The sequence below is a fragment of the Ricinus communis genome, chromosome 4, assembly GCF_019578655.1.
Source record: "Ricinus communis isolate WT05 ecotype wild-type chromosome 4, ASM1957865v1, whole genome shotgun sequence".
Classification (NCBI taxonomy): domain Eukaryota; kingdom Viridiplantae; phylum Streptophyta; class Magnoliopsida; order Malpighiales; family Euphorbiaceae; genus Ricinus; species Ricinus communis.
The window spans coordinates 26527410-26550475 of NC_063259.1; the positions used below are offsets into that span (position 1 = coordinate 26527410).

At 35.4% G+C, this 23066-nt stretch overlaps 4 protein-coding genes and 1 long non-coding RNA gene across 5 annotated transcripts; 4 read left to right on the top strand and 1 right to left on the bottom strand.

Moving 5' to 3' along the window:
* The first annotated feature begins 2633 nt into the window (after positions 1–2633).
* Positions 2634–5714, top strand: LOC8289019. The gene is made up of 6 exons (XM_002511366.4): positions 2634–2977; positions 3796–4132; positions 4401–4646; positions 4921–5002; positions 5226–5440; positions 5530–5714. The coding sequence occupies exons 2-6, from the start codon at positions 3909–3911 to the stop codon at positions 5648–5650; spliced, it is 888 nt and encodes a 295-aa protein (XP_002511412.1). The 5' UTR covers positions 2634–2977; positions 3796–3908; the 3' UTR covers positions 5651–5714.
* Positions 5715–6564: 850 nt separating this feature from the next.
* Positions 6565–10320, top strand: LOC8289018 (E3 ubiquitin-protein ligase SIS3). The gene is made up of 10 exons (XM_002511365.4): positions 6565–6997; positions 7089–7127; positions 7253–7319; positions 7395–7468; positions 7960–8098; positions 8185–8277; positions 8489–8554; positions 8641–8760; positions 9168–9281; positions 9593–10320. Exons 1-10 carry the CDS (start codon positions 6969–6971, stop codon positions 9995–9997), a joined length of 1146 nt encoding a protein of 381 aa, XP_002511411.1. The 5' UTR covers positions 6565–6968; the 3' UTR covers positions 9998–10320.
* On the bottom strand, positions 9271–9686 carry LOC125369881. The gene is made up of 2 exons (XR_007215568.1): positions 9546–9686; positions 9271–9446 (listed from the first exon to the last, which is right to left on the bottom strand). It is a non-coding gene; the product is annotated as an uncharacterized LOC125369881 (long non-coding RNA).
* A 644-nt stretch (positions 10321–10964) lies between the features above and the next one.
* On the top strand, positions 10965–16919 carry LOC8289017 (protein EXECUTER 2, chloroplastic). Its single transcript, XM_002511364.4, has 11 exons — positions 10965–11560; positions 12115–12231; positions 12345–12410; positions 13225–13331; positions 13405–13486; positions 13754–14449; positions 15008–15134; positions 15277–15440; positions 15542–15616; positions 16201–16293; positions 16463–16919. Exons 1-11 carry the CDS (start codon positions 11213–11215, stop codon positions 16562–16564), a joined length of 1977 nt encoding a protein of 658 aa, XP_002511410.1. The 5' UTR covers positions 10965–11212; the 3' UTR covers positions 16565–16919.
* Positions 16920–19329: 2410 nt separating this feature from the next.
* LOC8289016 (CASP-like protein 4A3) lies at positions 19330–22295 on the top strand. Its single transcript, XM_002511363.4, has 3 exons — positions 19330–20522; positions 20665–20800; positions 21847–22295. Exons 1-3 carry the CDS (start codon positions 19933–19935, stop codon positions 22039–22041), a joined length of 921 nt encoding a protein of 306 aa, XP_002511409.1. The 5' UTR covers positions 19330–19932; the 3' UTR covers positions 22042–22295.
* Positions 22296–23066: the final 771 nt, after the last annotated feature.

Sequence of the window (23066 nt, forward strand, 5' to 3'; positions counted from 1 at the left end):
TGCAGAAGATGAAAGTAACTTGGTGTGGATGGTTGAGTAGGATCCCTCTTATGCAACATACCAAAAGTCCCAAGCCGCCTTTTCTTAAATAGGGGTGATGGAGGTTCTGAAGTGCGCTCACTAGGCCCAGATGGAGGAATAGGAACACCTTTAGGTAACATGCCGAAATTCAAATTCTTGTTGAACGGATTTCCTGTAAGTGCTGGTGGTGGTGGAGAACGCCTGCTAGGCCCAGATGGAGGAATAGGGACGCCCTTAGGTAACATGCCGAAACTCAAACCCTTGCTGAATGGCGGCGGAGAACGCCTGCTCGGACCAGATGGAGGAATAGGAACACCCTTAGGCAACATGCCAAAATTCAAATTTGATGGTTTTACAAGAGGTGGTGGGGGTGGTGAAGGAATTGAGCTACGTCTACTGGGTCCCGATGGGGGAATAGGAACACCCTTAGGCAACATGCCGAAGTGTAGTCGTTTCATACTTAATGGATCCGCATTCATTCCCTCACCATAGACAACAGTGGTTTGTGTCGGGCACAAAGCAAAACAAATGAAGAACAGAAGAACAGAAGATATCCATACTGGATTCTTACCTACTTCCTTCATTCTTTTCCTTTGTGTTTTCTTTTTAGTTTCTCTAATTAATGTATCAAGACATGTTCTCTCCTTTATATAACAATGGACTGACAATGAACACCCAAAAAACTCGTTCGTATCTTCATAATTGCGTGGATTTGGAAATATCTGCTCCATTAGTACATCCCAACAGAAATAGGATTTCTTACTTTATTTAGCCATATGTCTGGTTGGATTTTAGGACCAGAATTTTCATTTATATCGCTAAATCAGGCAAAAAGAGAGAAAAGAAAAGGGAAATCGTTGAAAACATTTTGATAAATATTGGCTATTTTTTGCGGGAACAAAAGTCAACGCTTATGATACATATTTTTAGCATTTGTTGGAACATTCCCAAACCGGGATTGTGTTGTTATTTTAAACAACATAATTTTTATTATGAAAAGTATTTAAAAAAATATTTATATATAAAATATATATAATATTTTATTTAAATCGAATAGATTTTTTATATTTTATTTTATTTTATTTTTATAAACGTTAATAATTTTAACTTTTTTTACTTTTTAATTTTTATTAATAGAAAAATAAGAATTGCAAATATCAATTAAATCAAATATATAGAAATTTACTATGCATTTATTAAATATAGAGTAGAGAATGAAGTTTGGCTATAGAGAATTAAATTGACTCTTTAATTTATATTTAAAAATAAAAATATATTAAAGTATTATTTTATAATAGAACTATTTAAAATAAAGAGTTAGACATATATAAAAGATGCATTAGAAATAGTCTTAGTTAATTGAAGTTGCTTTAGTTTAGAGGTTAAATTTGCAACTAGATTGTTTTAGCTACATCATCGAGGAAAGTTTGCATGCTTATATACTGGGAATGGAGAAGCTACTGTATGAAATTATTCACCATATTATTAAAAAAGTTTGCTATTTTTTTTTCAAATTAGCTTTATTTTTAAAAATTAGAAATAAATACATAAAAGAATTATATGATTTCATTATTTAAAAACTTTTAATATATAATATTTTTCAGATAAAAAAAGACATGTGATCACAAATCATAATAAAAAAAATATTCACGGTTAAAATGTCTCGATTTGTAAGAATTTAACAACTTTTACGCTGATCGGTCATTATTATCATGGTTATCTTTATTTGATAACGTAAGCTTAAAGTTTAATAACTGCTAATTTCAATATTTGACCATTAAATTGTAATTTAAGAAATCATTGATTCGATGGTATTAATTTAATGGTCAAATAATGATGTTCTAAGTTGTTAAGCTCTAAATCTAAGTTATCAAACACAAAAAATATGATAAGGATAGCTAATTGGAATAAATATGGCTAAATCCTTACTAATTAAATTTTTTTAATAGTGAGATACTTTTTTGTGTCACAATTTATAACTACATGTCTTTTTTTATCTAAAAAAGAACTGCATATTTAAAATTATCAAATAATGAAACAACATAGTACTTTTATATATTTATCCCTAAAAATTAATTTGTTAATTCTAGAAATATGACTAATATATAAAATGATGTCCAATATTATATAAATTCTGGAGTTGTAGTTGAATAGCTTTTATACTTTTATGTATTTATTGAATAAAATCATAAAATTTTAGATAAATTTACATATAAAAATATTTTAGTATTTATATTACATTTTAAAATATTTTATTTAGATTTAATTCAAATTTTATAATTTTGTAAATAAGTAAATAAAAAATATTATAATAATGACATTATAAAATTCATCTAAATATTATTATTTTATTAGATAAATTTTTTAATAAGGTAGTAGATCAATAATTATATAATAACTTGGTCCTCGACACGACCATTGAGAGGTGATTTCGGCTTTCCAACCATGCCATACAAAAACAAAAAAGGAGAAGAAATGTTTGTGAAATGTGAAAGCTTGGTCATTGATATGGAAGCAATTGTAAGAGGTTTCATTTTGAAAAATGAAATATATATATAAAAGATTACGATAAAAATAAAATGAAATATCAAAGCAAAAGGGTGGCTCTCATGCAGTGGGGCCTCAAGTTATGACAGTATTTGAGGAAGTTATCTTGAACCAAACTCTCTCCCTCATTTTATAAGCCACCCAGATCAATCATCATCGTCTTCACTTAACTCGACCTTTAGCTATCCACGTCTTTAATGTATGCAGTAGCAGTAGTAAAGAGAGGGATTCCTGTGAATGGGTTTGAGCTGCTATTATTTCCTTGTTCCCGTTGCATCAGCACCGACGACGTTATCAACAACTCCGGCGATGCTTTCCTGTCAACTCTCTATTAACGACTTTTGAGCTAGCTAAATGCTTGCTCATCCACTTAACCTCGATCTGATTATCAAATTTAACCAGTCCTCAGGTAAGTAAATTAGGTTCTTTAAACTCCCAATTATGCCAGGTTTTTCAAGGGGTTGAGAACTAAATCCATTCTTATTGAAATTGGATGATTATGCTGGGTTACTTGAATTGGGTTCTAATTTTATTTTTTTTAAGTTTATAAAACTATATATAAGGAAATGTGAGCTGAAGGATTAGTATTTATTAATTGGTATCTTCGTTTATTGTTTGAGTATTGTAATTATCTTAATGAAAAATTGAAATTTTAAAACATAAATAGAATTTTATATATCTTAAAATTATTTATTATATTTTGAAACATAATAATAATTTAAAATACTTTTAAATGTCTTGTTTAATAGAATTTGTAATATTCTAAAATACTATTAATGAAAAATCATGTCAAAAATATATTTATTAATTATATATATTAATATAATATTTTTTAGAATTAAAATCATTATTTAATTAAAAAATAATTTGAAGTAATTATATAATAAATATAATAATTATAGATCAATTTTATACATATATATCAAAATTGAATTAATATGAAAATTGAAGTATTGGAGGAATGACTAATTATTGGTTGATCAAACGAGTTAAATGTATCAAAATTATATTTAGTTATGGAATGCCACTTAAATGCTGGCTATGAATTCTTAAATATATAATATGTGGTTTTGATGCTAAAAGACGCGATTATTTATATTATATAATTCTATAAAAATCTAATTTGTATTTATATATATGGTATATATGATAAATTATTTTTGTTTGTTTTTTCTTGTTCTTCATTTATTATTTAAGGAATTTGTACTCACCCTTCTCCACCTGCAGTTTATGCAGGATGATATTTAAGAGTGGATTTCGGATAGCTGTGAGAATCGGATGCAAACTTTGTTTCGTTTAGACCGCACGATTTTATAAAAGTAAAACAAAAATTGCCAAAAATGCAGACCATAACCACCAGACCTCCAGCATCCCTATCTCCTTCCTCGTCCATAACGACCACCACCACTGCCGTCACTGCTTTCCAAGACCCTGACCATTTCCTTATTAAATCCATAAACCGTCGCCACCTCCTCATTGCAATCTCCATCTCTCCTCTATTTGTACCGGTGGTCGCTAATGCTCGTGGTCTCTTTCAAATGCCGCCTTTCCGCCTCAGCAACCGGTATTTTCATTACCCCATAAAGTATCTTACTTTACAAATTCTTTTTGATTGGGGTTAAACTGAACACGTCGTAATTTTAAAGACCACACAGTACCATTAAGCCAAAGCTCTTTGTTGTATAAATTTAGTGGTTTTTACTATATACAGTATAGGATACATTATTCAAGATTTCTGTGTATTTGTTCTAAAGTTTCAGCTGGCAATAATCTTATTGCTCTTCTCATTATTGGTTTTTTGGTGTTGAAATTGTTTTTGTGACTAAGTGAAGGTACTACTTAGTGAGAGCTGGGGAATCAGAATTCGAGAGCCTAGGAATTATCAACACAAACCCAGTTGCAAAAACATCAGTTGATAGTGGTTTGTCTGAGAAAGGGAAGAAGCAGACAGCGAAGGCCGCTTTAGAATTGAAGAGAATGAGAGCTTGTGACAATGGTTGTTGGATTTGGCCTTCTATTACCCAGAGAGCTTATCAGGCTGCAGAGATTATTGCTGCAGTTAACGGAATCAGTAGAAGGTACTCAAATTGTTTTTGAATTTCTTGCTCTGAAATTCTTCCTTATTTTTGTTAGGATACTACGCTTAGACAAATTATATTTCTTACGTCTCTTTTTTCTTTTGGCTATTTTGAAAACCCAATAGTTTGGTGATTATCGTTCTTAACCAGTGTGGAATTAATATTTAAGAGTGTTTATTTCTTTCGGTGAAAGACGTAATTGGTATTAGTCTTTGGCATTTGTTGATGTAGAGCAGTTTAGTCTATTGCTTCAACAGTGTCCTGTTGGTGGCAGTTATATCGTTCCAGAGTACAGCTTCCTGGATGCTCGTGGATTAGGAGCTTATGAAGGCAAGAAATTGGAAGCTCTTTCAGAAGTAAGATTCTTCTGTCTTCTTTGTTTATGGAATTAAATGGACGTGACTTGTGAATCTAAGGTTTTTTTCTTTCAGTTGGATCATACATTTCTTGTTTCTCCCGCAGCTGAATTTGTTTAGAAGTTTAATTGAATTTAGATGTAGTATTGACAAAGATTATAATAAGGAATTGAATTTAGGATCCAGCAGCTGAGCATCTTCTCACTCTTTTGAAATGGTTCAGGTATATGAATCGGATATAATTTCTCCAAGAAACAAGCCTCCTCCCATAGACGATGGCACCCCCAATGAAAGTGTTTCAGATGTATTTGTTCGTGTGACACAACTTATGTCAATTCTTGAAACCCAGTACTCTGCAGAAACAATCGTTATTGTCTCTCCAGATTCTGACAATCTAACAGTCTTACAGGCTGGTTTAGTTGGACTTGACCTGAGAAGGTAATAAGGGAATCTTTGCTGTCTAGTTTAAAGTCTATAAAGGAAGCATCATTTGTTAAGTGATAATTTTTCGTTGTCCATTGTTGCAGACATAGAGATCTTTCCTTTGGCCCCGGGGAAGTCAGATTTGTTGATACCAGTAGTATACCTACTTATAAGCAACCTGCATCTGCTTTATATAAATGTATAAATCCACCAATCTGTAATTGAAACGATTTATTGATTTGCTCGTCTAAAGAAATGACAACTCGTCCACGTGGAGATTGGTACTAAATTATTGTTGGCACAATATGGGACGACAGTGTCAAGTACACCACAAGTGCGTTGAATATATTCACCAAACAGCTATACATGACAGCCGGACCTACTAGATTTGGCACACACATTTTAGGCAATTCATAGTCAGTGCACAATTAGAAGAGGAACCCATGTAAAAGCCGAATGAAAGGCGCAATGATGTACGCTTGTGAGGCCAACACATTCAGAGGTGGAAGCCCTCCACTTATTTCCACCTCTTTTTAGGCTAAAGTTGCAGATCAGATAATGCTTCTCATTTCCGTCGTGTAAAAGTTGGAAATGATAAAAAGCTACAGTATCTAAATACTATCACAAAGAAAATATTTTACTAAGTGTTTGATGCATGGATCTAAATAGTTTTCGAGGTTGCTTCTCGATCTTTTACATGCAAAATTTAAAATTCTTATGGAGATTCCTTTTAGTCCAATATCACACCAAAGTGGACTTGATTTTGTGAGGATGATTGTTGGTTAGTTGATAATAATCATTGGTCCCAAAACTTAAGGTAAGTTCCTCAATCTACAAACCTCTCGATTTAAAGAGTACATTTCTGAAAGCTGCCTTTATCTTACTGACTTAACATAGCAGCTTATTAAAAGCAGCTAAATACGTGTGCATATGTGTTTTTGAGGAATTTCTTTTATTTCACTGATTTAGTGAAACAATTTATCAAAACCAATAAAGTAACTTCTCAACTCTCATATTCACTTTAATTAATACAGGTAAACTCAATAAGCCCCTCAACTAACTAATTCCTGAATAAACACATAATTCAATTCACCGCATCCAACTCCAATTAAATATCCAAATTAGTCTTTGAGATGTACTTTACATATGCAAATATACAAAGTCTAAAAGCTGTTAATATTGTTAAGAAAAAGAAATCCACAAGTGGATAATTTAACGCCGTCAGCACACGAAACAGAGACTCCCGTCAACCTTCCGTCTCCTTTTTTTTTTTTTTTTTACACTGCTTTCTTCACTTCATATCTCTCTTCATCTGCTTCAAAGAAAAGCTTCGATCTTTTCGTAACATGGAAACTTATTTCTTTTAATCTCTTACCCTACAAAATCTCTAATTCCGGTAACTGCATCAACAAAAACGAAACTCGTACATGAAAGATTCGGATTCGTTTCTTCTGGGCATCGGATTCGGGGCTTTTTATTCTATTACTAATGTTAGTCAAATGAGGGTTTTGTAGTGCTTGCTGCTGTTTTTCTTTCTCTAGTTATGGCTATCAGAGGCGTGGATTTCAAGTGGTTAGTTTTTATTTTAAAATTTATTTTATTTTACACTTCACTTCCATTTTGATTGCTTTGGATTTGCTAATCTTGAAATGGGTTTCTGCAGGTACGATGGTTTCTTCTTGTCCATGTTGGCAACAAGCGTGTATCTTTTTCTTTTATTATTGTCAATTCTTTTGCAATTTAGCATTCGCATTCTTAAAGCATTTGAGATTTTTCCAAAAAAGTTGTTTCTTTTTATGTGGGTATTTCCTTTACAATCTTGTTTAGAGTCATTGTTGCAATCAATTGGAAACGATATCATCATTGTACCTACCCCTTGCACATATGGATCGTGGTGAGTTTCTCTTTATTGGATGTTTTTTCCCTTTGGTTTTATACTTTAAATTTATGTCTACCTTTGTTGCCTCAGGTTGATTATACTACTGTTTTTGTTTTTCGCCTGTTGATGTTCATAGATAATGGACTTGCTGCTGGAATGGGTTTGTAAGTCCTCTTTAATTCTTATCTTAATTCTTTCTAGACGAGATTTTGTAGATTGTGGTCTCATTTTCATTTTATTTGTGTACTTTTCTGGGGTGAAGCAATAATAGTATTAAAATATTGTATTAGATCAAGTTACATATCAGCATTGCTGTCTCTGAAAATGAGTCATGACGAAATGTGAAAGAGTTCTAATTTTATTGCGTTGCTTAATGTCTAACATCTTATAGAAGATTATGATAATTCTGATACTAGTTTTCACCAGCTTTCCTAAAGAGGCTTACTGAAGTAGCTGAGAATTTGTTGCTTTTTCTTAATTCAATGAAGTCACTGTTGAATTTTGTTTTTCATGATGATTAATCCTTATGTTAAGAAATGGAACTTTCTAGTCCAAAATCGCCTCTCCTGTTATTTTATCAGATATTCAATTTGTTCGGAAAGTTTTTGCATTTTAAGTTGTTCTTCTTACTTCATTTATCTTCATTTGCTTTTAGGGATTTTGGGTGGCAACAGAGATATGCCCGTTTTTGTGGAAGAATTGCGGTTCTCTCAATTCTTTCTCTATTACTCTATCCATTTCTTTGGGCTTGGACTATAATTGGGACACTCTGGTTCACGAGTGCAAGAGATTGTGTAAGTTTATTCCTCTTTTTTGTGAGATTCATAATCAGTAAGAGATCAACCTTAATGAAGGAGATGATGTATTTAATTGCTTGCAGTTGCCAGAAGAGGGTCAAAAATGGGGTTTTCTTATTTGGTTGGTTTTCAGCTACTGTGGACTCCTTTGTATTGCCTGCATGTGCATGGGAAAGGTTAGTAAAGCACTCTTTGCACCTCATGTGGTGTTCATAGACCCAAACTAAAATGTGTTCTACGAAAGCCATGATGATCATGAACTGTCTTTTCGTCTCTCTTGTTTGCATCTATGTTTAAATTGCACCCTTTTGGGTGGGGAAAATCTTCTTGATGTTTTCTTATTGCAACTGCTCCTTCTCATACTTGTTGTTGGACTTCTTTCAACAGTGGCTGACTCGAAGACAAGCACATCTATTGCGTGCGCAGCAGGGCATTCCTATTTCAGAATATGGGGTAACATTTCATGCATCTGGAATATTTTAACATTTATTACCCTCTTTTGGGTGGTTTCTGTAATTAGCCTTCATATGGTAATCCAGGTTTTGGTCGACATGGTCCGGGTACCAGATTGGGCATTTGAAGCTGCAGGTCAAGAAATGAGAGGTATGGGTCAAGATGCTGCGGCATACCATCCTGGACTCTATTTGACTCCTACACAGGTGAATGCTGGTTAATTTGCGGCCAAGAATTGGCTTTCCTTCATTTTTTTGCTTAACTATGTTATCATGGTTCTTGTTGCTGCAAATAATATGAAGTCCTACTTTAGGTTTCCGAGCCCATACTTTACATTTTCCTCCTTATCTATATCTAAAGGTACAATTTGGCAGGAGATAGTTTAAATGGAATATGGTCTTGTATAACTTAAAGTTAATGCGGTTTGCTTTTGTTCCCAATCGGATAAAAATTGGTTAGATTTTGTTTTTTCCAAATGTTAGCAATTATTTCTCTTACCATGCTTTGATGCCATGTACTTTTATTTATTTTCTCTTGACATGCTATATTTTTCATAAAGTCTGTATCAGGCCTTGACTTTGATGGCTGTATTTCTCATTTTGTTTTTTCATAGAGAGAAGCAGTGGAGGCACTCATTCAGGAACTTCCAAAGTTCAGGCTAAAGACTGTTCCAACTGATTGCAGTGAATGCCCTATCTGCCTAGAAGAGTTCCATGTAGGGAATGAGGTAATTGATTCATCTCTCCAATAACTAATAAAAAAACACATGTTTAGTTGATTGTTTATATGCCAGACTTGTCCTTGAGGGATGGGGACAGTCCCTGGCCATCCTCTATCTCTGCTTCTGCTTTTGCTACCTATTTCATTTCCTTTGTCTCTTAAGACTGGCTACCTGTAATGCCAGACATTCCCTAATGTGGTGAAAAAATTACAATTTAACCACTGGAAACCTGCAGAAAGGCACATAAAAAATAAGTATAAGTTGTAGTACCCTGGAAGATGTAGTTCAACAGAAGTTTTTTGCTGGTAATGGTGCAGGTCCGCGGCCTGCCTTGTGCTCATAATTTCCATGTAGAATGCATTGACGAGTGGCTTCGACTGAATGTGAAATGTCCACGCTGTCGTTGCTCAGTTTTCCCAAACCTTGACCTCAGCGCCTTGTCCAATCTTCGTGCTGATCCTGAACGGCCTCCTGCTGCTGATGTGACAACCAATCGTTATGTGAGAACCCAACCTTCCAGCCAGAGCTATCTGTTGAGATTGCAGGGTCTGCTCCGGCCAATTCGCACTGAGGATGCAGGGTCTTCCAGTGATGTAGATGTTGACTTGGAAGCCGTTGAGCATGGACGTGAAGTTGTGGCAACCAGAGAGGCAATGGTTATGGAGCCAGTTTCTTTAGTGGGAAGCATGCTCGTTGGTCAATCCTCCCCACCCCAACACTAGTCTATTAACCTACTTCTAACCTGACGCAAAGAGAAGCTGAAGGAGTTTTTCCATGGCCATTAGCTAGTTGAACTGGTTCTCACTTTAATTGAAAAAAAAGAAAAAAAAAAACTCATTCATCAAAAGCGCCTTACGAATAGAAAAATCAGTGATGATATTTCATCTTTTTGTTTGGGCAAGAGGGAGAAAGTCCAAGTCATGTTTGTTGATGGCCACTGCTTAATCACTTTACTAATTTCATAGTTATATGAAAGGAGAATCATTCTCCATCAGCTAGCACATGAATCTGTATGAATAGGTAATGATTCCTTTGTTGATGCTCACTGTGCAATTTGAGTCCCTCCCACATGCAGAAGAACTGTTATAAGCAATGATCAAATCCAATGCATGGATTGTAGGATGGCTATTTGATATTGGAAACATACGAGGTCGAAAGATTTGAGCTTCAGTGACATACTTTCCCAGTAAGATGACTTTATTTTTCGCGTAGTTATGTGAAAAATAAAATAGGCCCTGGGTTGAGCAAGGAGTCTGTATAGTGAGAGTAGAGTGTATTAAAGAAATTTGATATTGAATGTAAAATTTATGGTTGTTATATGAAGAGCTGAGAAAATGAATTGTCTGGTTTAAGACATTCACCAAGTGAAGATAGGGGAGGGGCCACTTTGATACATCTTCATAATAGCATCTCCATCTCCATCTCCATCTCCATCTCATTATCATTACATACATCTTCTCCTTTTCATCATTTTTCCACCGCTCATTTTACTTGACTACTGTGAAATGGATTCCTTCTTCCTTTTCACTTTCTAGTTTTTCTTTTTCTCCAACTGAGATAACTTGATAGATTTACACCAATTTCCTTTTAGCTAATAATAACAAAAAATAAATAAAAGATTTTTTTTCCTTCACTCACAATTTATTTGCATAGAAACCGAAGCAAAGCTCAGAATTAAAATAAGAACCCCGAAAGAGTGGCAATTGGCAAACACAAGATTTTGGATCCCCACGTCACATTCAAAACTCACATGTGTGTTTGTGCGCGTGTGATTGTCTAATTGGTTTCTCCAACTTTATCCTTTCATGTGTCTAACCAAAACCTATCTATCCCAAAATTTTCTATAATCTTTTCATCCATCACCATTAAAACCAGAAATAAAAAAGGAGGACAAAAAAAAGAAAAAGAAAAAGAAGGCTTACCTGTTAGAGAAAGGGATGACAGGAGCAAATGGATTCGGTCTGGGGCAAGCAATGACAACAGTGCCTCACCTAAGACCCTTTTGTTGCATAGATTTCTCAGCTAAGAAATCTAACAATTCTAGCTTCGTTCTTTTTCCTGATAACCAACACAATAACAAGAACGTCAAGAAGCCTTCTTTTTCTCTTAGTAGAACCCGCAGTTTGCATTGTTGCCGTTGCAGTCACAGTAACACTAATTCTAACTCCACTAACCTTGCACCTTCTCCTTCTCCTCCTCCTTCTTCGTTGGATTGGGATTGGATTAGATGGAACCGCCATTTCTCTGAGATTGAACAAGTTGAGAGTTTTGCCTCTGTCCTCAAGGTACGTTCTGCTTTTCTTTTTAATTTTATTTTGGATTTCTTTCTTTGTGAGAAAAAGTACTGAATATTGTTACTGAGAATATGCTTTATCCAGAAAACAATTGGGATAAAATTGCTATGCTATTGTCTGAATTCTCTCTTAGAACCTGTAAATTCTTTTTCAAATTTTTTTTTTATGCCACAAAGAAAATGAATGAATTTTACTTTTGGGTTTCAAAAAGCTGTTTATATTTTCGTAGTCAATATCAATGTGATTTTTTTCTTTTCCAATTTTGATATTTATTTGATCAGCTGTTGTTAATAAACAAGTTGCCAATCAGCTCTTGGCAAAATTGATTACTGGTCTTACTTTATAATTAAGCAAGAAATATACCTGCTTAATGATCTTCTAGTTTGCACTATGCGTGAAACTTGACTCTAGTACCTGCGTTCAATTTTCAGTGCTGCTAAGTAAGAAGTTCAAATTAAAGAGTAAGCTGCTCGCAAATTGGATATTTCTTTATGCTAACCACCAAAATGCATGCTTTTGTTTTTTCCAATAAACAAATTAAACAGTTCCAACTTGAAGATGCAATTGAAAAGGAAGACTTCCAAGAAGCTGCAAAGTTAAAATTGGCTATTGCAGAAGCTACTTCAAAGGATAGTGTCGCTGAAATAATGTCTGAGTTGCAGGTTAGAAATCATTTTTACTCCCAGGAAGTGTTGATCTGGAGCTATATATGAGACCTCTGAAGACCTGCATGCATAATATGTAGTTCTTATTCTTATCTGTATTTTGTTTGCAGAATGCAATAGATGAAGAGCGATATCATGATGCTTCAAGATTGTGTAAATACACTGGCAGTGGATTGGTAATTACTGTATCTCTTGCGTATCTTCAATAATTTGCTTTTCAATTAAGACCTGCTTTACTTTCTTCAAATGAACTCGAGTCAGCTTGGACGGTAGACGTTGATAACATAGATGTAGTAAGGCCACGCCATTTAGTGGAGATTTGCTAATTTGATAAAGTTCTCTGGTTCCATCTACTTGGGTTAGCCACAGGAAGGACTAACTTTTCAAGCTGCCTTTTCTTATAGGCACAAGCTTAGGGGTTATTATGCTTAATTTATAACTGAGGAAAATCTCAAGCTCCATGCTCTGTTTTGGTTTTGTGTTCTCACCTGTATGAATTTTGGTGATGATTTATAGCTTTTGCCAATCTCTAACTAACAAGGAGGCAAGAGATGGATGCAAATGACTTTGAAGTTGTAATGGAGGATTTTACTTCTAATCGTCTTGCCAAGAACGGGGTCCTAGATTGGGCAGTGGAGGAAAAGGGTTCATACTCAAGTTATATTGTTTAACTCAGTAAAAGAGAGAGAAGTGGAGATGAATGAACCAGGTTCATGTGTTAAAACTATATGGAATAGACACGACAAAGAACCTGAAATCTATTCTTTTAGAGAGATGAATCTTTGACAATCTAAATCTGCATTCAACCTTGGTTTTTGACAAGTTTTATTGAGAGAGCATTGATCTCATTGTCTCCTAACCATACATGTCAATATTTTCTGTTAAGCACTTATTTCGAGACTTCTAGATATTTGTTATGTAATTATGGCTTATTTTAGCTGTATCTATAAAGGTTTGAAGTTTTGACAAAATTTTAATTTCTGATGACAGGTAGGTTGGTGGGTGGGCTACTCAACAGACTCTGATGATCCCTTTGGCAGACTGGTACGAATAACACCTGGAGTTGGCAGATTTGTTGGCAGGAGTTACAGTCCGAGGTGAGAGAATCTTTGTGGCTGTGATTAAATTCTTAATACACAGGAAGATACTTATAAATACTGTTTTCTGCAGGCAGTTGGTAACTGCATCTCCTGGAACTCCATTGTTCGAAATCTTTGTGGTCAAAGATGCAGATGAAAGATATGTTATGCAGGTGAGCCCTAGCACTCTCTTTTAGATACAAAGTACAAACCAAAAGTGTGAGCGTTTAAGACCAACACCGGGAAGATTTCAAATTATGCATTTAGTCATGACTGAGTATGTAACTCTAAAAGACTTCTAGTGTCATTCAAGGAGTACATCTGGCATGATATGGAAATTTCACAAAACATCTTAATGGATAATTTATTTCTAATATCTGCAGTCCCTCAAGTTTTCTTATGCTGTCTTGAGTTATTTCTGATATGAGTTTTTCTAACAGGTTGTATGTCTGCAACGAGCTAAAAGTGTTGCAACGAACTCCACAGGTTCACCTTCTAAATCTGGTAAGAGCCCATCCCCTTCTGAAGTTGAGAAGGAATCTGAGCTGGATGTTCAAGGAAATGAAGTCAAGGCTGAGAGAAGTGAGGAGAAGGGCATAAATATTGAGGGAGCAACTGAGGAAGGGATAAAAAGTGTGATAAATTTTCTGAAAGATAAGATTCCAGGCTTGAAAGTAAAAGTCATGAACGTTAATGCTACTGAGGAAGTGGTAGAGGATAATGATTCTGTGAAGCAGTTGATGCAAGATGATGAGAAGATAGCATCTAGTGAGAGTTCTGAAGATGAATCCAATGAGTTAGAAGAGATTCAACCTGCTGGAGTATCCGTGGAAGGTAATACTGATCCCACAGATGATGGGAAAGATTTGGATATGAAGCTTTTTATTGGTGGAGTTGTACATAATGATGAGGATACTCCTAGTAAGGATGAGTATGTGCGTCTTCCGGCCGAAATTAAAGACATAGAGAGAGATTCTTTTGCACTGCATATTCCTGAGAAAAGTCTAGAGTATGACAGTAAAGAACGTAAAGCATCCAAAATAAAAGTGGCAGCTATAGCAGCTAAAGGTGTTTCTGAGCTTATGCCTCCAGATATTGCAAAGGCATTTTGGGGTGCAGATAAAGTTTCTTCAAAGGTGAGATTACTCCACTAGATCCAAGAAATTGAATTATTGTACTTTATCTTCTGCATTGATTTTATAGAAAAATCTTGTATATATTTTCTGCTATAGATGTTGGGCCTAAAAAACTTCGTCATTTTTCAGTTTGTAATTTCACATCTTATCCTGATTATAATTGTGGTTCTGACAATCTGTTTTAGCATCTAATTGGCCAATCTTATTCTCAGAACTCTTTGTTTACACAGTATTAACATTCTTTCTTCCTCTATTCATTTTTTGATTTTTATCTAATGATCTAGGACCTGATACTGGATGTGAAGAAATAAAAAAAAAAAAATATAATGCTGGATTTTTGTAAATTACGTAGATCAGTTCTATTGTGCTGATTCTGTTTGAACCTGATTGATACTGCAGTTAATATTTGGGATCTATTTGATTGTTGAAAAATCATTAATGTTGTCAGTTGCTTTTTAGACCTCCCTCCCAAGAGTTAAAGGGTATCCTGCTAGTTCATTCCAACAAGAATATATTTCTCTCAGCAGGAAAGTTGGTTATATGTTTATTTGCTCTCAGGTTTCCAGAGATGTCCGCGAGATTGTGAAACTTGCTGTTAGTCAAGCTCAGAAGCAGAGCCGTTTATCTAAGCATACAAACTTCAGTAGAATCAACACTTCCAATAACAATTTTGATCCATTTGATGGTCAGTCAGTTTTTTTGCTTCTTCCCACCCCACCCCAACCCAACATCCCCATCCTCCCCCCCACAGTCTCTCTCTTCCCTCCCTCCCATCCTCTGCCCCCTTCTTAAGAAATATAAAATATATTTATGATGGTTTATTGTAGGCCTATATGTTGGTGCTTTTGGGCCTTACGGAACAGAGGTAGTTCAGTTGAGGCGTAAATTTGGCCATTGGAATGTGACTGATGATAAATCCTCCGATGTGGAATTCTTTGAGTACGTTGAGGCAGTAAAACTAACAGGGGATCTCAATGTTCCTGCTGGACAGGTTTGCATCTTATACATTTCTTGGTAGTCATGCTGCTCAGTTAGGTTGTCTTATGCAAATGATATATAAACATACTAATAATTTACCATTTGCACATTTAGGTGACATTTCGTGCCAAAATTGGGAAAGGGAGTCGTAATCCCAATCGTGGGATGTATCCAGATGAATTAGGAGTGGTAACTGAACCTGCACATGCATCACTCTTATATTTTATTTTGTTTGTCTGCTAAGAAAAAAATAGTAGCTATTGGTCGTTTGTTACTTTAATCGTTATTATTGTTGTTTCTTGTTCTTTTCCCATGATGCTAATATTTCACATGTAATGGACCTATGGATAATCAAGAAATGGCATTATTGAAGGGATACAAGTAGTTTCTTTCAGAAGTCTGCACCATTACTATAACTCTCTTTTGAGAAACAGCAGAAAGATTAAATCTAGTTCTCTAACCAATTCTACAGGTCATCAAACCGGTGCCAAATATTATGCACTATCTGCAGATGTTAAAATTTATATTGCTAGAGATTCACGAATATAAACATAAAATTAGCCAGATTCGTCTGTGTCGTATAAACATGTTATCATCAAATTTCTGTTTATGTTTGGAGAGAAATCTCAAAGCTCAGGCTAAATTTTACCTCACTTTCTAGGTCATATGGTTCAGCTGCAGTCGAGTGTTAAATTACTTGTTGAGTGATTATTTGGTTGCTTTATGTCGTACATATTTATGCTTTTCATTTGTAAAATTCTTCTTTTATCCAGGTCGCAAGTTACAAAGGTCAAGGAAGAATAGCAGAATTTGGGTTTCGCAACCCACAATGGGTTGATGGTGAACTTCTTCAACTAAATGGGAAGGTAACATATTCTTCAAAATGTTTGCTAACATTTATTGCTGCTCTTCTCCTCCTCTACTTCATCCTGCGATCTGCTATATACTAGCAATTTCTTCATACAAACCTAAATGATACAATCAAACTAAAGTTTTGAAATTTGTTGGTATGTTCTTACATAATCCTATATTTAGGGCCTTGGACCATATGTCAAAGGTGCAGATCTTGGTTTCCTGTACGTTATCCCTGAGCAAAGTTTCCTAGTGCTGTTTAATCGGTTGAAACTACCAGAATAAGCCCCAGTTTTGTCTCCACTCTTATATGCCAAGACGTGAAGGTTCACCTGATAGGAAGGAGAGTACTTGTGTATATTGAGTTTGAGAAATGCATGCAGGTTTATTCCATTATGTAAACCCTTGTACTTTACCATTTTTACTTTATGTTCTGTGAGGGGCATTTTTCCTTCTTTGCCTTTCATATATCATCCCTTTCCTTGTGTAAATCTCCTTCACAAATTAATCATATATAGATTTAGAGTTACCAATAAAACCTCATGTTGTGCTTCTGAAGGTTATTTTTTAGGCAGTTTTTTGAGGTGCAAAGGTGTTCTCTTCTCTCTCTCAATCAATGATGTTTGCTTTTGAACGACTATTCTAGTGGACAGTTTTATTTGGTGCTTCTATCAGCAATGACATAGTTAATGATGGTTATGAGATGCACATTGTAATGAGTTTTCATCCTAAAGGAGAATGTCTACATAGGTCATTTCCCCCTCGGCAGCATGCCACAGCAGATCCTCATGCATAAGGGATGGGGATAACTCTCTTCCGTGGTAGTTGACTAAGGCTCTTCACATATAATGGGATTCTATATCTGATATGCGGCTTGTTTAATGTCCTTTATGGCTCGGTGCATGTTACCTCTCTCTTTGGTGGTTTGACAAGGGCTGTTGGTTGGGGAACAAGGAAAACTCTTGACTCTATTTCTCTGGCTTTAAGAAATGTGCACTGGTTCAAAACCAAGGAGATTCCGAGCACTAGGTCAGAGGTATTGCAAGTGCTGTCTTGGTGTTGGAGGCAGCCTAGCAGTACCAGTTGAGTAATTAGGTCGTCTTATTTGTTACTTGGTATAACACTGAAATATGTCCACATTTCGTTGTGGAATGGAGATAAAAATCCATGCAGTTGTGACATGAAAAAGTTTATGATATGATACACGGGGAAATCATAAAGCTTATAAGAACCTTTTTGTGGCTTAGATATATTACTCTTTGAGTGGGGGAGACCAGTGCCCCCTTTTAATTTCAGTTTGATATTACGTGTGGTAGTTATAGGGTATTAAGGAAGGCTTGATCTTTAATTGCCTCGTGCAGTCTATGAAACCTGCTACTGACCTAAAATAAATATCCAGCTCGGAAAAAAACATGAGCAGTAGTACTCCTTAAATGGCTATTGTATAGATCTCAACGGGCAACTAATAAGAACTGTGTATGGAATGAAAGGGAGAAGCTTCTTTGTATAGAAAAGATCGGGCTGAAGAGAAGGAAGAGTTCTGACGAGAAGGATATCGAAAGAGCCCTTTTCCCTATGGGAAGGGTGAAAAGCAGCTTTAGTACCCTTGTACCTTTACCTTAGAAGGTGGGGAAGGTTAGCATTGAGCCATCTGCTAAGGTAAAACAAAGGCGTAGATAAAACAAAGGCCTAGAGACTCTGTTATAACTTAAGAGGGGAGCCTCTGGTTCAAATTTAGATGTTTTTTCACCCTTGATCCTGTGGGTAAGAGAAGACCCATCTCTTTCATCACACAAAAAGTTCCCGCTTTTCAATATTCGAGCAAGGTTGATGGGCGGGGTAGGTTAAAGCTTTTTCCCTTAGTTGTTGCAAGGAGCTGTGGGGGTGCTGCCCAAGCTCCTCTCATGGCCTCCAGCAGCAGCCTTTTTTGATTCCTAGGTTGGTTCAATTTTGGCTGTTTTAAGTGATATTTAGCCATGTAAAGAGTGGTTGAGCTTTCTTTTTGGAGTGTATTTGAGGAGGCATGGTATACATACTCGTAGGTGCTTGTCCTTGTGCTTGAGCTTCCTTTTGGAGAGTATTTAGGGATGCGTGTTCGTAGGTACAAGATTGTGTTTTCAAGTGTACGTCTGGATGAGCATTATCTGAAAATCAATTGATGGCTGCCTGGATAGCCTTTGATACTAAAAATTGGCATCAAAAGTTTTTTTTTTTTTTTTTTCTTTCTAAAAGCACAAAACATCGGTCGTTTCTTTTTGTTAATTAAGGCACAATAAAGCAGTCCAGTTGCTTTAAGGCTAAATGATATGGAGAGAGATAGAGAGAGAGAGAAATTAAGAGAATGATTTGATGCTTTTCTTGTGCCCTTTTAGGTATATTCTTTAAATTACCAATAGGTGTTGATATAAGAATGTAATAAAGCAAGAAGTGGGTAGAGAAGGAAGGTCCACTGCTGTTAGACAGGTTTCTTCTCATGGTGGTTATTGTATTTGAAACCAAACGTTGCAAGGAATCTGTTCACTGTAAGGAAATGGGCAAAAGTTTAGAGAGAAATTTGTGCCTTGCCTGATTTAAAGCATAAAAGAAAGCCCACCTATAAAGAAATGCTAAAGAAGCTCACTTTTAGTCACTGCATATAAAGTAGAAGTCTCCACTCAAAGCTTGCTGTTATTAGTTTCTTTTATTTACTCCTTTTTCCTTGCTTATTAATAATTAAATGCATCATTACTGGGACTGTAATTTTTAATGATGGATTGCTTTGTGTTGTAATGAGAAAGTCTCCTTCTGGAGAAATTCCTAGTTTGCCATATGGAATTAAAAAAATTTCACTATAATTATTTATGGTATATATTCTTTTTATGTTTTCATTTATATATGTTGGTTTGCAATAAACCAACTAAACTAACATATAATAAATGCAAAATATAATAAAAATAGGTATGCGACATAATTACGGTGGAAATTTTATAATTTTAAATAGTGAATTATGTCTATTTAAAAAATTTCAGATTTAAACTTTAACAATCTCTTCTTTCTTTAATATGACTATTCATTAAAAATGATCCACTTTTGTATTAGTGATCAACAAATTGAATGGCGTAATTATCAATATTAAAAACGACCATTAGAAAATATTTGTATAATTCACCCTCCTATATGTGTTTCCTTAAATAAATCTTGAGAGGAGAACAAAGGAGAAAGACTTGTAGAAATTCAGAGATATTATGGGGGTAGATGTGCAATTTGCATATAATTATAATAGTAAAAGAGTCTCTCTCTACTACTAGTAGGGTGCATCATTTTAACATGGAATCTCACTCTCTTGAGTAAGAAGAAAACTCTCGTGCAGCACAAATCACACCCTTACTCTTAATAGCCCTCTAACAAGATGCCACGTCGCGCACTTCACTCCTTTTCAATTAATTATTGGCTCTCATTCATGCCAGGTTCTTATTTTTGTATACACACTAACATATTCCTCACTTTAATATGCCACCTGAGTTATGGTTATGGTTATGGTCCCCACTAGAGATTACTGCCACTTTTTGCTTTCTTCCTGCAAAACCCAAATTCTTAAACAGAAAAAGAGTCGATTTCCGTGCCATTAAATTCCGCGAAATCGAAATCCAAGAAAAGGAAAGTAATTCAAAACAATGGAATTCAAATCCAAACCTAGAATTCAAATCCCAATTCCAAGCAATAACACCAGCAACATGAAACGATCCGCTTCATCAAACTCCGATTCACACTCACACTTCGAATCGCCCCACTCACCACTCCGACTCCACTCACCTCTCCCGTCCGACCAAGGCGATCCACACGAGTCGCCTCCTTTCGTCTCTCCGATGAACTCGCCACAAAAGTCGCCGCCGGTGGATAACTCCATGGCAATCATCGCCGTCGATAAGTTCACTCAGTGCACTCCTCAACCGTCTCCTAAACCACAAGAAAATGCAAACTTTTCTCAAGCTCAGGCGAAGGCTTCGATGACGGTGAATAGGGCGGTGAGGGAGGAAGGACCACCTGTCGTCGAAAGGTATAAGCCGGGAGGCAGAACTTCGGGGGTGGGAGTCGTGCAGCCGGCTGCGACGTGGAGATCGGGGAGAGAGGAAAAGATGAAAGTAGCTGAATTAGGGTTTAGGATAAGTGAAGTTGTTTTGTGTTTGATTTCGTTTTCGGTTATGGCTGCTGATAAGACTCAAGGATGGAGTGGTGATTCTTATGACCGTTATAGAGAATACAGGTCTGTTTTTCTTTTTAAAAAATAGTTTTACTTGTTTTAATTGATTAATTAAATTAAAAATTGTCACTTTTGGTGCTTAGTAGTCACTATGCGTTAAGTTTACTTGAAGTGAATTGTTTGCGTAATTGGATTTATTTGTCAGGTATTGCTTGTCTGTGAATGTAATTGCATTTGTGTATTCGGGATTCCAAGCTTATGATTTAAGTTATCATCTGGCCACTGGGAAACATGTTATCGGCCACCATCTCCGTCGTCATTTCAATTTTTTCATGGATCAGGCAAGTTGCTTAACCTCTATTTAATTTGCTTTTCATGCACTCCATGATATTCACTCTTTCTGCCCTTCTGGGTTCAAAGGGGACATTCAGTTTACTTCACTTCATTGTCACAGTATTTTGCTAGAGGAGCATATGCATTTTGCAAGAATGCCAGTAACTTAGGAAATTATTTTGGCTAAATGCTTAATCCCTGAGGCATCGCATTCTTATTGTAACTTGTCATTTGATTAATTATCCAGAGGAGGATAGACATGTTCTCAGTTATTCAGGGATTAGCCAAAAACCTTCCATCTAGTTGCAAGTAGTTTTCTTACGGTTACAACTTTTTGGACTGAACATGGCAAAACATTGCCGAAAAATTCTTATATTACCAATAGGAGTCCACATTGAATTTGGCTGATAATGCTGACAAAATGTTAGGAAGGGTCTTCGCTGGTGGAGGGTTAGAAGGCCAGACTGTCTTAACGTTATGCATACATTGGTTAAGTGCGTTTGTTTTCAACATGAAAGCTCATGTAAGGTGGTTTGACCTGAGAAGTCATTGTGTGTGATATGCAGCAATGAAACTTGGTGGGTATTTAAGCAATGTTTACTGAGTGCAAATATGCCTTTTTTGGGTCTTTTCCATATATGGTTGTATCTTGTGGTCCGTAAAGTTCTAGTTGGCATTCCAGTGAATACCCTTCTGCTGATCATAATACTAGGAATCACATATTAGCTATTCAAGGGACTCAACATTCTTTGATCTCTTAAACATGGTTCCATATATGGATGGATTTACAGCTGGACCTCATTCTGTTTGAATTCATGGCAAAATCTGTTTTTCCTGCCTCTAATTTGGAGGTAAGCTTTCTATGGTCTGTAGTTGACCACAGATTCATTTACTTGTCCAATGACCAATTCAGAGAGATTAACTTCTGTGGCACAAGGATGTTTTAGGCTTGATTCATCATTAAGACAAAACTAGCATACTAACCACCAGTATAATGATTTTAACATTTAAGTTTACCTGAATGGAAGTTTTGATTTGTTGAATCAATTGGCAGATATTAGCATATCTTCTGATATCAGCTTCGTCGTCAGCAGCTACTCGGGTAGACGACTGGCAATCTAACTGGGGCAAAGATGAGTTCACAGAGATGGCAACTGCTTCAGTTGCGATGGCGCTCCTGGCTTTTATTGCATTTGCTGTTAGCTCCCTTATTTCTGGTTATAACCTATATAACAATGGGTCCACCTGATTTTAATGGCACTTTTGAGGTTGTATTTTAATAAGAATATGGTGAAGGGAATTGAGAAAATGTCAAATGGAAATAAATATATATCATCTTTTTATTCTGTGTATAGAGACATAGCAACTTTTCCCTTACAACTTTTTGTTTTTGTACTTTTAGAAATAGATAAAAACAAATGTAAAAGTTTGGGTTATCTTATGTATATAGAATAACTTTTCCCCAGCTATTAATAACAGAGAGTATTTAATTTTGAGCAGCAATTACTTTAGCTTTTCTCATGAGCACATGAAAATGGTTGATAAGCTTACTTCAGGTGTTTATCATATTTTGCTTTTTAAACTTTGGTTTCGAATTTAAAATACATACTCCGGTTGGTTTTAATATTCTTTTTAGAAACGAATTTTAGTACACAACATTTGACAGACTTTTCACTTGAAAATTATTGAACTAATACATTGCAAAAAGAAAATCAGGAATTCAATTTATTGTTTTCCTGTCTTTTCCTTTTCTTGACAACTGGGCATCGAAAGTCTCTTGATGGCTGACATGATGAAGTGTATTAACCTGGGCCAATGTCTTTTTTCTTCTGGGTCTAATATTAGCCATTGGACTAAACTATGAAATCAAATCATCTCCTTGCTAGTTAAGGGAATCTATATCCTGCTTCCATCTCTTCATGGACTTTGATAGGACCCGCAACTTTTATCTTACACTCGCCTGAGCTCCAACTCAGAGAAACCCGACCACATCCGTCTAACAAGTCTGCCCGAAAAATTTGTACGTCCACCCAAAACTTGAAAAATACAAGTTCGACGGAGCCTGGCTTTGCCGATCTTTTGAACAGGTCTAATACTGTTGGATCAACAGATCCGAATAATCCGGAACATATATTTTTCACTTAGAGCAAAGTGTTTAGCAAATTTGACATTTATAATGTTTACAGATTTATATTTAAATGGTAAATAATTTATTTTCTAACGGAATAATATATGTTAATATTAGTTTATATAAATATCATAAATAACTAAATT